Raw genomic sequence first — 12,759 nt, 5'->3', positions numbered from 1 at the left:
ATTGTTGTAGGCAGGAGCACACCACACTGATACAGATCGTATACTGCATTGATTGGTCTAGAAGTTGATCTGCTGGCTCGAGGAATGGTAGGCATGAGCGCACCACACTGATACTGGTCGTATACTGCATCAATTGGTCTAGAAGTTGATCTGCTGGCTCTAGGAAGGTAGTTCATTCTCCTGAGTTGGAATCAAGCCTGGGGAACACTTCCTGACTTAATCCCACACGACTGAGAAATATTGTTGTAGAAGTGAGTTCATCCTAGTCTCTCCTTATTGTCGTTTCCTCTATCTTGCAGGCACTATATGTATAGCCCCTAACTATATTACACCCGGAAAGGGCATGCCCTTTCCCTTAGCGTTTTGGGCCTTTCATGCCCTTTTTCTCATGGAAAGGCAAACCAGCCGGAAACCCAGTCTTCCTAAATCACTCCAAAACCTCTGTTTATGTCTCGTTTTCACTGGTTTGGTCAATATTGATATCATTTTGAGCTCCCATCCATAGCAAAAACCTCTTTTCACACCTTTGGATCTATGGAAAGGCAGTTCTGGTGGAAAGGCAGGTCATGTTCTAAATTCTCATTTACCTCCCTTTCCGGCTGTATATTGCCTTGAAAGCCCTCATTCTCCATTTTGATATGCATTGTAACTCAATTTCATATCCAATCCTCCTTATTTTGTTAATTTATGTCAATTTTGGCAGGCTTTTGAGGATTTGAACCACAATATCACTGGAAAGGCAGGTCATGTTCAAAATTCCCTTTTACCTCCCTTTCCGGCTGTATCCTCTGTTCTAAATTCTCATTGACCTCCCTTTCCGACTGTATATTGCCTTGAAAGCCCTCATTCTCCATTTTGATATGCATTGTAACTCAATTTCATATCCAATCCTCCTTATTTTGTTAATTCAACTCAATTTTGGCAAGCTTTTGAGGATTTGAACCACAATATCACTGGAAAGGCAGGTCATGTTCAAAATTCCCATTTACCTCCCTTTCCGGTGGTCCAGTCTATTCTAAATTCTCAATGACCTCCCTTTCCGACTGCATGTTGCATTGAAAGCCCTCATTGTTGATTTTGATATGCATTCTGACTCAATTTCATATCCAATCCAGAACCATTCTCAAGGCCTGTGACATGTTAAACAACTGCTTATTACAAAATCGGAAATTGATGCGAGTGCTTGTACTCTGGTTGATTGTGTTGTACGCATTGGATATATGGCCTACATTGATATGACCCACCTGCACCACTGACTATACATGCACATGCATTGGATCAACGGCAAAGTCGAAAGCCCCGAAATACGTTCGAGTGCCAATACACAAGTCGATTGTTGACAATGATGTATTGTATGCATTGGAGATGTGCCCTACATCGACACAACCTAATTGTATCACTGACCATTGTTGCACATGCATTAAATCCGTGGTAAAGTCAAAAACTCCGAAATTTATTCAAGTGCTGATATACAAGTTGTATGCATTGGAGATGTAGACCGCCACAGCATTGAGTTACTCCTGACAATGAAGAAGATCATTGCTTAACATTGGGGAATGTGATTATTTTACAGTTCTCAATATCATGACCACTCTGTATAGTTGTGCACAGGGGACTGAGGTGCATGCCATGGGTAAATATTGTCTATATTGCAATTGTAGCTTTGTTCAAAGGATATATCTTATGATAATTAATCAAATTGACTCCAAGTCTGTATGCGCTGTGATGTGCAGTGTCTTTCCTATCAACAGCTCAGAAATTGATTCGAGTACTTGTATACTGGTTGATTGTTGACAATGATGGGTTGCATGCATTTCATATGTGGACTACATCGATATAATCCATTTGCATCACTGACTATACATGCACGTGCATTGGATCAATGGCAAAGTCAAAAGCCCCGAACTTCATCCGAGTGCTGATACACAAGTCAATTATTGACTGGCCTAACTATATTACACCCGGAAAGGGCATGCCCTTTCCCTTAGCGTTTTGGGCCTTTCATGCCCTTTTTCTCATGGAAAGGCAAACCAGCCGGAAACCCAGTCTTCCTAAATCACTCCAAAACCTCTGTTTATGTCTCGTTTTCACTGGTTTGGTCAATATTGATATCATTTTGAGCTCCCATCCATAGCAAAAACCTCTTTTCACACCTTTGGATCTATGGAAAGGCAGTCCTGGTGGAAAGGCAGGTCATGTTCTAAATTCTCATTTACCTCCCTTTCCGGCTGTATATTGCCTTGAAAGCCCTCATTCTCCATTTTGATATGCATTGTAACTCAATTTCATATCCAATCCTCCTTATTTTGTTAATTTATGTCAATTTTGGCAGGCTTTTGAGGATTTGAACCACAATATCACTGGAAAGGCAGGTCATGTTCAAAATTCCCATTTACCTCCCTTTCCGGCTGTATCCTCTGTTCTAAATTCTCATTTACCTCCCTTTCCGACTGTATATTGCCTTGAAAGCCCTCATTGTTGATTTTGATATGCGTTCTGACTCCATTTCATATCCAATCCTTCATATTTTCTTAATTCAGGTCTCTTTTGGAAGGCTTTTGAGATTTTGAACAACAATATCACTGGAAAGGCAGGTCATGTTCAAAATTCCCATTTACCTCCCTTTCCGGTGGTCCAGTCTATTCTAAATTCTCAATGACCTCCCTTTCCGACTGCATGTTGCCTTGAAAGCCCTCATTGTTGATTTTGATATGCATTCTGACTCAATTTCATATCCAATCCAGAACCATTCTCAAGGCCTGTGACATGTTAAACAACTGCTTATTACAAAATCAGAAATTGATGCGAGTGCTTGTACTCTGGTTGATTGTGTTGTATGCATTGGATATATGGCCTACATTGATATGACCCACCTGCACCACTGACTATACATGCACATGCATTGGATCAACGGCAAAGTCGAAAGCCCCGAAATACGTTCGAGTGCCAATACACAAGTCGATTGTTGACAATGATGTATTGTATGCATTGGAGATGTGCTCTACATTGACACAACCTAATTGTATCACTGACCATTGTTGCACATGCATTAAATCCGTGGTAAAGTCAAAAACTCCGAAATTTATTCAAGTGCTGATATACAAGTTGTATGCATTGGAGATGTAGACCGCCACAGCATTGAGTTACTCCTGACAATGAAGAAGATCATTGCTTAACATTGGGGAATGTGATTATTTTACAGTTCTCAATACCATGACCACTCTGTATAGTTGTGCACAGGGGACTGAGGTGCATGCCATGGGTAAATATTGTCTATATTGCAATTGTAGCTTTGTTCAAAGGATATATCTTATGATAATTAATCAAATTGACTCCAAGTCGTTATGCGCTGTGATGTGCAGTGTCTTGCCTATCAACAGCTCGGAAATTGATTCGAGTGCTTGTATACTGGTTGATTGTTGACAATGATGGGTTGCATGCATTTCATATGTGGACTACATCGATATAATCCATTTGCATCACTGACTATACATGCACGTGCATTGGATCAATGGCAAAGTCAAAAGCCCCGAACTTCATCCGAGTGCTGATACACAAGTCAATTATTGACAATGATGTGTTATATGCATTGGACATGTGGCCTACCACAGCCTTGATCTGCTCCTGACAATGAAGAAGATTATTGCTTAGCATTGAGGAATGTTATTACATTGCATTTCTCAACATTATGACCACTTTATATACTTGTGCATATGGGCCTGAGGTGCATGCCATGGGCGGATATTGTTTATATTGCAATTATAGCATTGTTAGATGCCTAGATCTTATGGTAATTGATTAAATTGACTCCAACTCTGTATGCGCAGCTATTTCCCTATCCAATACTCCGTAAATCAATCCGAGTGCTTGTACACATTGGATATGACCCACCTACACCACTGACTATACATGCATGTGCATTCGATCAACAGCAAAGTCGAAAGCCCCGAAAATTATCCGAGTGCTGATACACAAGTCAATTATTGACTGGCCTACTACAGCCTTGATCTACTCCTGACAATGAAGAAGATAATGTTATTACGTTGCAGTTCTCAACACTATGACCATTTTATATACTTGTGTATATGGGCCTGAGGTGCATGCCATGGGCGAATATTGTCTATATTGCAATTATAGTGTTGTTAGCTGCCTAGATCTTATGGCAATTGATTAAATTGACTCCAACTCAGTATGTGCAGATATGTGGCCTACATCGATATGACCCGCATTAGATCAACGGCAAAGTCGAAAGCCCCGAAATTCTTTCGAGTGCTGATACATGCATTGGAGATGTGGCCTACATCGACACAACCCATTTGCATTACTGACCACAGTTGCATATGCATTAAATCAGTGGCAAAGTCGAAAACCCTAACTATATTACACCCGGAAAGGGCATGCCCTTTCCCTTAGCGTTTTGGGCCTTTCATGCCCTTTTTCTCATGGAAAGGCAAACCAGCCGGAAACCCAGTCTTCCTAAATCACTCCAAAACCTCTGTTTATGTCTCGTTTTCACTGGTTTGGTCAATATTGATATCATTTTGAGCTCCCATCCATAGCAAAAACCTCTTTTCACACCTTTGGATCTATGGAAAGGCAGTTCTGGTGGAAAGGCAGGTCATGTTCTAAATTCTCATTTACCTCTAATAATATGGGAGCCGGTCTATCCTAAAATGGCCACCTCAAAACTGTTTCACCAGAATCCTTGGATCCACTTGTCCAATTTACTCGATTCCTTGGAATAATATGTTCCTTGGCTTCCCATCTATAGGATTCTATCCTAACATGCATCATTAGTCATCATCGTTGGCTCTCTAGAGCGCGGCGATTCTGGCTGGTTATTTCCCGCACTTCTCAATACTTGCAGCCCAGAATCCCCAGATCCGCTACATATCGTATCAAGTGTCAGTGGTCAATATGCACCCCAGGACACCCAGAATGATGGATCCATCAACCATTTATCTATCGCTTCATTGGTGATCTCACAATTGCCTGATCTTTCCCACCTGTTCAATTATTTCACTTCACCAACTTGCACATCCAGAATCCTCAGGCCTATTGTTGTAATAAACAATCCACATCCTCTACATGATCCCAATATACCTAGAGCACATATATGTACACTTGTAGCCACCAGGATCCAGGCATGTCCCGTGCCATTGACTGACCTTTCCTCCATGTACCTGAAATCACTAGTCCTCCTATTTCAATCAGAATCTTTCCAAACAATCCTATTAAAGACTAATGTAATCAGCCGAAATGTTCATGTATAGCCTACTTTCAATGCCAGATATTCGTTAATTGAATTAATGTGCGCTCACCACTCAATTCAACGGTCCGAGGGTCACTCAAGCGAAATGTTCCGCCGGACGTTTGGGCGCTTATTTAACTGTTTCGTTTCAACCACCGCAAGTCGACGCGCCATTGTCCCAGAAGGTAAGTATCTCATATCTCGGTCAATCCTTTGCGTAAGGTTGATGATTTGTGTATTAGCTCCCTTTGTCTTTTGCCAACTGAGGAGAATCTAAGCAATCGTTATGCCGAAAAGGTTAGTAACTCAACGCGTAAGTTTCATTGACTGCATAGTATCTGATCATAACGAAGCTTGTGTGACCAAACGACGTGCCAATATCCGTTCGTCGGATCCAATACAGAGAGTCATCGGAAGGAATATCACTCGACTGAGCATAAGCTTCTGTATAATGGTGCGTAACAGCGATGACTTTGTTTTGTCTAATAGCCTCATATAGAAAATCTTAGGCATAAAAGTCAAGGTATCTCGTCAACCAGAAGGCAAACTGCCCTGTCCATGTGGCTCAGAGCGGCATGCTCGTTACAGCTTCAAGAAACTCACTGCATTAACACGTCTACCTCAACATCCTCTGCCTGATGAATCTCCTCATCCAGACCACGACATCGCAGGTTCGAATACCTCACCAACATCCTTGTCATCACTTCCCACCACTTCCTCCCTCTCGGTCTCGCTGGCAACAGTAGCCGCTTCGCTTGCGTCAACGTCTCACTCGGATCCCTCGACGCTATCGACTTCGGCAAGTTTGCTGGCGTGCGACGTCGAAGATGAGAAGGATGTTGAGATGGAGGAGGGTGATGCGCCTGAGAGAGCGGGTGATCTAATGAGCGAAGATGTTTTCGAGAAAGTAGACGGGGGTGAAGATGAGGAGGAACGTGGAGGTGTTGGTGACGATTTCACTAGTGCAGGTGGCGCTTCTGAGGGTACGTCCACTGTCCTACCCATTTGCTCAAGTTATGGCTCAATTTCGATATATGCAGATGACCAGGGTAGTGACAAGGGCTCCGAATATGAAGACGAACCACCAGAAAGCACAAACGGAGAAAACGATATGGAAGGACTTCACGCAGATGATGACCTGGCCTTGGTCGACGCGGAGATCCCGAAATCCGAACAGCAAGCTCTCAACTACCTTGCTCGCTTCAACATTATTGTCGAACCCGCATATCGACTTACTATCTGCACAGAGTGCAACAAGCCAACTCTATTCGCCCACGTACGAAGCCACCAATGGGAGAAACATTACAAAGGTCTCGTCCTTCCGTCAGAGCTTCGCCTTCCTAGCAAATATGAACTTCGACAATGCCTGGTCCTCCTCGGTGCTGACCAACCGAGGCCCGTACCACAACACCCTATTTCTCGTATTCAAGGCATCGAAATCGCTGACGGATTCAAGTGTGCGGTTCTAGGCTGTGTCAACGCCGTGTTTGGTTCTTCAAGGTCACTCAGAAGGCATCAGCTCGAGGTCCACACCAACGTACAGCCTGGCGACCGTAAATCAGTCCGAGTTCCGTGTCAACCTCTCTCCGTTTTCCGCAAGGATCTGCGCTACGTCGAAGTAGTCCCGGAACCTCAATACAAATCTTTGGTCTTGCGTTCAATAGAACAAGCCGCCGACTCTTGCAAACTCCTCGAACACTCCGATATATTCTCAGTAACGTCAAATGAACGTGAAAAAAACGCGGTTTTTGCCCAGACCCGCTGGGATCAGTTACTCGAGGGCGTCAATATCACACATCTTAGGCAATCAATTTCCACTCCCGAGAGACATTCGTTTCAATCGTTTGAACGACTTCGGGCGGTAGCGAGGGAGTATTACGAAGAGGTTAGCAAGAAGCTTCCAAACCTTCCAATACTTGTACGAAGGTATATCGCTTCCAGTAATCCAAAGTACGCCATATATTTTCATGTTACCTGCTTGTTATTTACGCTTTCCTAGTGACCTCAAGCACAAACCCTTCCGGCGTCCCCAGGAGCTCAAAACCGTCATCGAAGATGCGCATCGGACCGCTCAATTCGTCGCTTTCCTCATTACCACCAACAAAACTCCTGTCGATTCGTTTCCTGTCCCCCTCCATTCCTCGCTCAGAACACAGTTGAAAACCTTCACCAAAGAACTCGAAGATGAAAATAGCACGATATCGCACCTCAAGGACACCTTCCACGAGTCCGTTTGGATGATTTTGTCACGCCCGAGCGACGAATACATCCGCAATGAGCTTATGTGCCCATTCACGCGATTTCTGATTGCCGTCAACCTCAAGGACTCAGGTGCCTTCGTTAGGGCATCTGTCATTCCTCCCATCATAGCTCAGCCTCAGTGGTGCTTTAGAGCAACCGCTGCAGAGCAAATCCTTCGAATACAGGATCAATTCAACGGGGATCCTATGATGTGAGTGATTGCCTTGCTGAATGGTATTCTTAATTATGAAACGAACTTCATGTAGGGCTTATACCAGCTCTGTTCAAAGGTTCATCATTGACACTCACTCTGTCCTCTTCACCACCCTCCGGCAAAATATGAATCTTTTCAGGGCTATTGCGACTCGTCAACAAGGACTCGCTCGCTTCAACTGGAACATCGAGCGATCTGTCATCTCTATAGATGGCTTTCCAATTCCAGTATCATCCTTCGTAGACGGCGTTCATCGTACCCTCAAAGACGTCAAATTATCAATTGAACGGGTCTTTCGAGGCTGTCCCTATGTTGACATTCTCAAGCATATTGACGAAGCTATGGTCCCTCATCAGACGGGTCAACCAATGTGGTTCAGAGATCGTCCAGGGAACAGCGATATACGTTATTCATTTTTTGAGGAGAGGGAGAATGGGTTTGAGGAGTTCCGGCCTCGTCTTCTGGACCATCTTTCAAGAGACCCAAAATTCTTTACCACAGTTGGTGACCGGACAATTCCCAAGAACGGTGAGCGTTAGCCTTCTCGTTAACCTTGCATTCACTCACAGCTGTCTTAGGGGCCATCCTGGCTTGGTTCAGTGAGTTGGATGAAGTAGTACGGAAACTCTACTATTTGATCAGTACGACTTGGGGCGGAGGTTCTCGAGGTACAGAAATCGAACGGCTCCTGTACGCAAACAACCCACGGAACACCCGCAACGTATTCGTAATCAACGGACTCCTCACCATTGTCACCGAATATCAGAAAACCCAGTCACTTACTGGAGCTGGAAAACTTATTGCTCGCAGCCCCGCCTTCCACGTAAACCGACTCCTTATCCTCGTACTGGGCGTTGTGTATTGGGCTGCTGGATTTATTGGCTGCCGGGTAGGGATGGAGAAAGCGAACTGTCAACGGTACTTCTATGAGGTATTTGTGGTTACCGGGAAGCCAATGGAGAGCAAGGACTTTTCGAAGGTCCTCGGCTCTCTAAATGGCGTAAATCTTGGCGTCGACCTCAAGCTGCAAGACTTTAGGCAACTTATGGCCTGTATGCTCATTTCGTCAACTTCGACGAGCTTTTTCAATCCGAACGATGAAGACCCAAACGTCGTAGCTGCACACGAATCGTTCGGACACTCTCTCGACATGGGCCGTTCAAACTATGGGTTGGATTCCACTAGCACAACCGGGCTCGCCGCAGACGCTGTTGCTCACATGCAACAGGTGTGCCTGAAGTGGCAGGTCTTCCTCAACTTGTTACATCCACTCCTCGAAGTTAAGCTTAGTAGAGAACCCCAGGTGCGTTGGTTGTCCTTATTCTGTCCTCGGTGGTATCCTCAATATTACATACAGGCAGTCATGACCAACTCAAGCAATTCCAACGCTTTAATCTCCTCTCACTTCCAATCTCTCGTTAGAGAGATATCTGAGCGTTTCGACGGGTTTGAACAGCGCACTCGCACCTTTATTCGAAGTGAAATCGAAACTATGGGGATACAACTTCTCGCGCAGATCAGCAATTCCAAAGAAATTCCTTCCTATCATAACCCTCATCGTCCATCCGTCCATCCTGCAGCCCGCCAGGCTCTTAAGGCTGTTTTACGTCGGAAATACAATCCGTTATTAGGGTTTACTAGTGCCGAACAAGCTGAATTGGTAAATAGTGTGGGTAGCTCCCTTCATGTTTTCGGTATAATCGAAACTGGGGGGGGTAAGAGTCTTGCTTTTTTTGGAGCACCTTTCCTTTTCCCTCGCCACCTCTTCGTCGTCGTCAGCCCGCTAGTCGCCCTCACCCAGGATCTTCGGCGTCGTCTCCTTGAAACTGGAATCAACGGGGGCGTTTGGAACGAGGATCTTATTGACATCCATATAGCGCAGCTGATATTAGTGTCAGCTCACAAGGCTGGCACCGACGAATTCCATGGGTGGTTAACCAGCCATGGTGTCAAACTTCGCCTCAAACGAATTTTCGTCGATGAAGCTCACAAAATCGCCACCGATGACAAATTCAGATCTTGCTTCAGGCGCTTTTCTTACCTTACACGTTCTTCCGTTCCAATCACCTTCCTATCCGGCTCCTTAATGCCCAAATCCATGCCCAAGATCTTAGATACCATGGGTATCAAAGACCCTGCCTTGGTCGATGAGATTCGAAGGTACTCTGGCCGTCCTAATCTCAAATATATAGTGGAAAAGGTCGACGAGGAGGAAGCTATCCAAAAGATATTGGATTTTGTTCAGGCAGAAACTTTAAGAATGGGACCGGAGGACCGGGGGATTATCTTTACACGAACTCGTAAGGATGCTGATTTAATATCAGAAGCACTTGACGTTCCGAAATATCTTGGAGGGATGAGCACTGAGGAGAGGAAAGAGGCGGAGAATCGATGGCGTAAACGGGCCAATCCTCGAGATCTCTGGATTGTCGCGACGCAAGCTTTCGGACAGGGCGTGGATTATCCTCACGTTCGACGGGTAATTCATTTGGATCCTATGGATTTATTGGACTACTTTCAAGAAACTTCTCGTTCAGGTCGGGACGGTCTTCCTGCCGTATGTCATTGTTACTTTTCGAAACTTCCACCACCTCTTGCCGACCACAACGAAGTGGATCACAGCGGTAGGGGTGATATGATTCTCTTCCTTCAAACCGTCCACTGTCTTCGCATGGCGTTTGCTTGTTTCGACCGCATTACACATTCCTGTATAGCCCTAAACGGGGAGCTGTGTTCCAACTGCGAGAAGCTTCAGGAGGTGGGTTACAATTACTCGAGTTACTTTCGCGACCTTACAATTGATTCTAGGTTCCATATGAATTCACCACGTTGGATCTCCCCAGATTCGACAAAACTTTCGTCACTGAAACCCCTACCTCCACTTCCACTTCCGGTCCCTCTACTGCCGAATCCAACGCCGCTATCCTCAACGCGAGCTACGATGCTGGGACTCAGCAACTTATCAAGTTCACCAAAATCCTCGAGTCGGTTGTCAGACACGGCTGTCTGGACTGCTGGGTTGAGAGTAACTTTCACGGTCCTTCCACCACTCACAAACGACATTGGGCATTCGACAGTATTCTAGGAACGCTCCTACAAATTCAAATGCATTCTACAGATTTTTGGCCATTTTGCTATAATTGCTGGATTCCCTTTCGATCTCCTTGCCACCATCCTCCCACTACTCCCTACGAAATCCTCGACCCAGGGCGCTGCATTCATCTCGTTAATGATGGAATTACAGGGGATCTTATCGCTGCTCTTCCCTCTCTAATCGCGCTAATTTTTACATTCGAAATTGGGGGAGAACGGGTCTATTTGCACAGAATTGCGGAGTTCTTAGGTAAAAGGTGGGACGATGTTGGGGAATTGGCTGATTGGCTACACGAGCCAGTTACTGACCCTTCCGTCGTTCCCAATCCAGTAGTTTTCCTTAATACCTACTCCGACCTTTTTAAGAATCTCGATTAGGAAAGAGGATGTACTAAATAGGCAAATTTATTTCCTGTCAAACGCGGTGGTCCGAGCGTCGAATTTGTGCCATATATAAGAGGGTTCTGAGACACGAATTGACATTTTATCTCTCTTTCCCCAACCTCGACCATCCCTCGCTAACTTTAGCTTCTCGTCGCCGTCCTTAGCCATGAACCCACTGGTTGAATGGTACGTTTTGTTATCTTTATATTTCTTACTTCTTACTTATCAATATATGCTAGTCCTTTCTGTACCTACACGTCGCGTGTCCCGGCGGTTATTAGAGAACACGTCCAAATCCACGACGACGACGACGAAAATTCCAGAACAGTTCAGATGCTTATTGCAGGTACGCGTTTTCGTTAACTCTCTTAGCTTTAGGTGACCGTTGTTTTAGGGGAGGTCCATGAGGTGCTTAGGGTTGAAGCAGGAGTGTACAGGTGCCCTGACTGCTACAGGGAAGGTAATCTGGGTGGGATCTGGGCCCATTACCTCGCTGCGCACGTAGATCAGGTATGGCTCATTTAAAATCTCTTATGCTTAATATTCATCTTATTCATTAGGGTCCTGCTCTTTCCAAGGCGGAGCGTTCTCGCAAGGCGGACGTTCTCGAGGATGCGGGTCCTCGAACTCCTTCCAAGCTCATCAAGGACTTTTTTGCAGTCAGGAAGCGGAAACGGCTCGCCGCCTCCTCAATTCAAGATCTACCGCCCTCGAGCTCGGCCTCCTCCTCCTCTTCCTTCCTCATCCAAGAAAGCGCCGCCATAAGAAAGAAACTTCGTCAGGTTACACGAATCGCTAGAGCTGCTCAGGCAGGCGGTGCTACGAGTGGGTTAGTCGATTTAGATGAACCCACCCCTCCAAGTAGTCCTCCTCTCTCTCCGTCTCCTAGCTCTTCCTCTCTGCCTTCTCCTTCCTCCTCAAGCACTCTCGTTTCCGACGCCCCTCCTACCACTGCTCAGCCTTCGTCTCTGCCTGCTATCGTCCCTCCAACCTCTCTCCCTGCCCCTGCTCCGACTGCTTCTCTTGCTGTCGTTTCCCTTAACCTCGACACAGCGGTAATCTTCGAGGGTTACCCATCCTCGACGGCGATTTTCACATGGCTCAACGACGTTATGGGTTCTGTCATCCGAGGGTGTGCCTTCCACGTCGTTATGACTGGAGGGCTATCCTCTAACCATTCCGAGCTCTGGAGATGCACCGCGGGTCTGTTAGACAAGGACAGCGAGTTCAAGAAGGGGTTCACGCTTAAGCTCCGAGCTCAATACGCAGCTTGCTGCTTTGACTGCTGGACCCCTCAAGACCTGGCCTTCAAACACGGACCGACTCGCTGCAATCGGGTGGGTCGAGCCCAGTGGGAGTCCTGGTGGAGAGCCGTCCCCTATCTCGTCTTCAGGACGACTTACCTTCGCGTTCGAGTCTTCCTCGCCCTAGGTCTTTCCGAAGGAGCGTTCTCTTCGATCGACCTCTACGCGAATTGGCTTACTAGGCCAGCTCAGAGTCTGGCAGATCCCAACCGGGATATCCGGATAACTAACCTTATTGCAGTTGTGTTTGTTTACTTCAGGCTTAGGACCGA

General features: G+C 45.8%; 2 protein-coding genes across 2 annotated transcripts; both read left to right on the top strand.

Moving 5' to 3' along the window:
• Nucleotides 1-5,537: 5,537 nt before the first annotated feature.
• On the top strand, nucleotides 5,538-10,980 carry C8R40DRAFT_1074735 (uncharacterized protein; the record flags this gene model as incomplete). Its single annotated transcript, XM_046226757.1, has 10 exons — nucleotides 5,538-5,548; nucleotides 5,605-5,705; nucleotides 5,761-6,234; nucleotides 6,292-7,177; nucleotides 7,251-7,703; nucleotides 7,759-8,234; nucleotides 8,276-9,009; nucleotides 9,064-10,464; nucleotides 10,515-10,697; nucleotides 10,825-10,980. 10 exons carry the CDS (start codon nucleotides 5,538-5,540, stop codon nucleotides 10,978-10,980), a joined length of 4,875 nt encoding a protein of 1,624 aa, XP_046079606.1.
• Nucleotides 10,981-11,349: 369 nt separating this feature from the next.
• On the top strand, nucleotides 11,350-12,614 carry C8R40DRAFT_1177675 (uncharacterized protein; the record flags this gene model as incomplete). Its single annotated transcript, XM_046232716.1, has 5 exons — nucleotides 11,350-11,369; nucleotides 11,423-11,529; nucleotides 11,578-11,693; nucleotides 11,744-12,390; nucleotides 12,434-12,614. 5 exons carry the CDS (start codon nucleotides 11,350-11,352, stop codon nucleotides 12,612-12,614), a joined length of 1,071 nt encoding a protein of 356 aa, XP_046079605.1.
• Between the last annotated feature and the right edge of the window lie 145 nt (nucleotides 12,615-12,759).

Source organism: Lentinula edodes (assembly GCF_021015755.1).
Source record: "Lentinula edodes strain Le(Bin) 0899 ss11 chromosome Unknown C8R40scaffold_68, whole genome shotgun sequence".
In the NCBI taxonomy this organism is placed as follows: domain Eukaryota; kingdom Fungi; phylum Basidiomycota; class Agaricomycetes; order Agaricales; family Omphalotaceae; genus Lentinula; species Lentinula edodes.
This window is presented reverse-complemented; position numbering and strand designations above follow the sequence as displayed.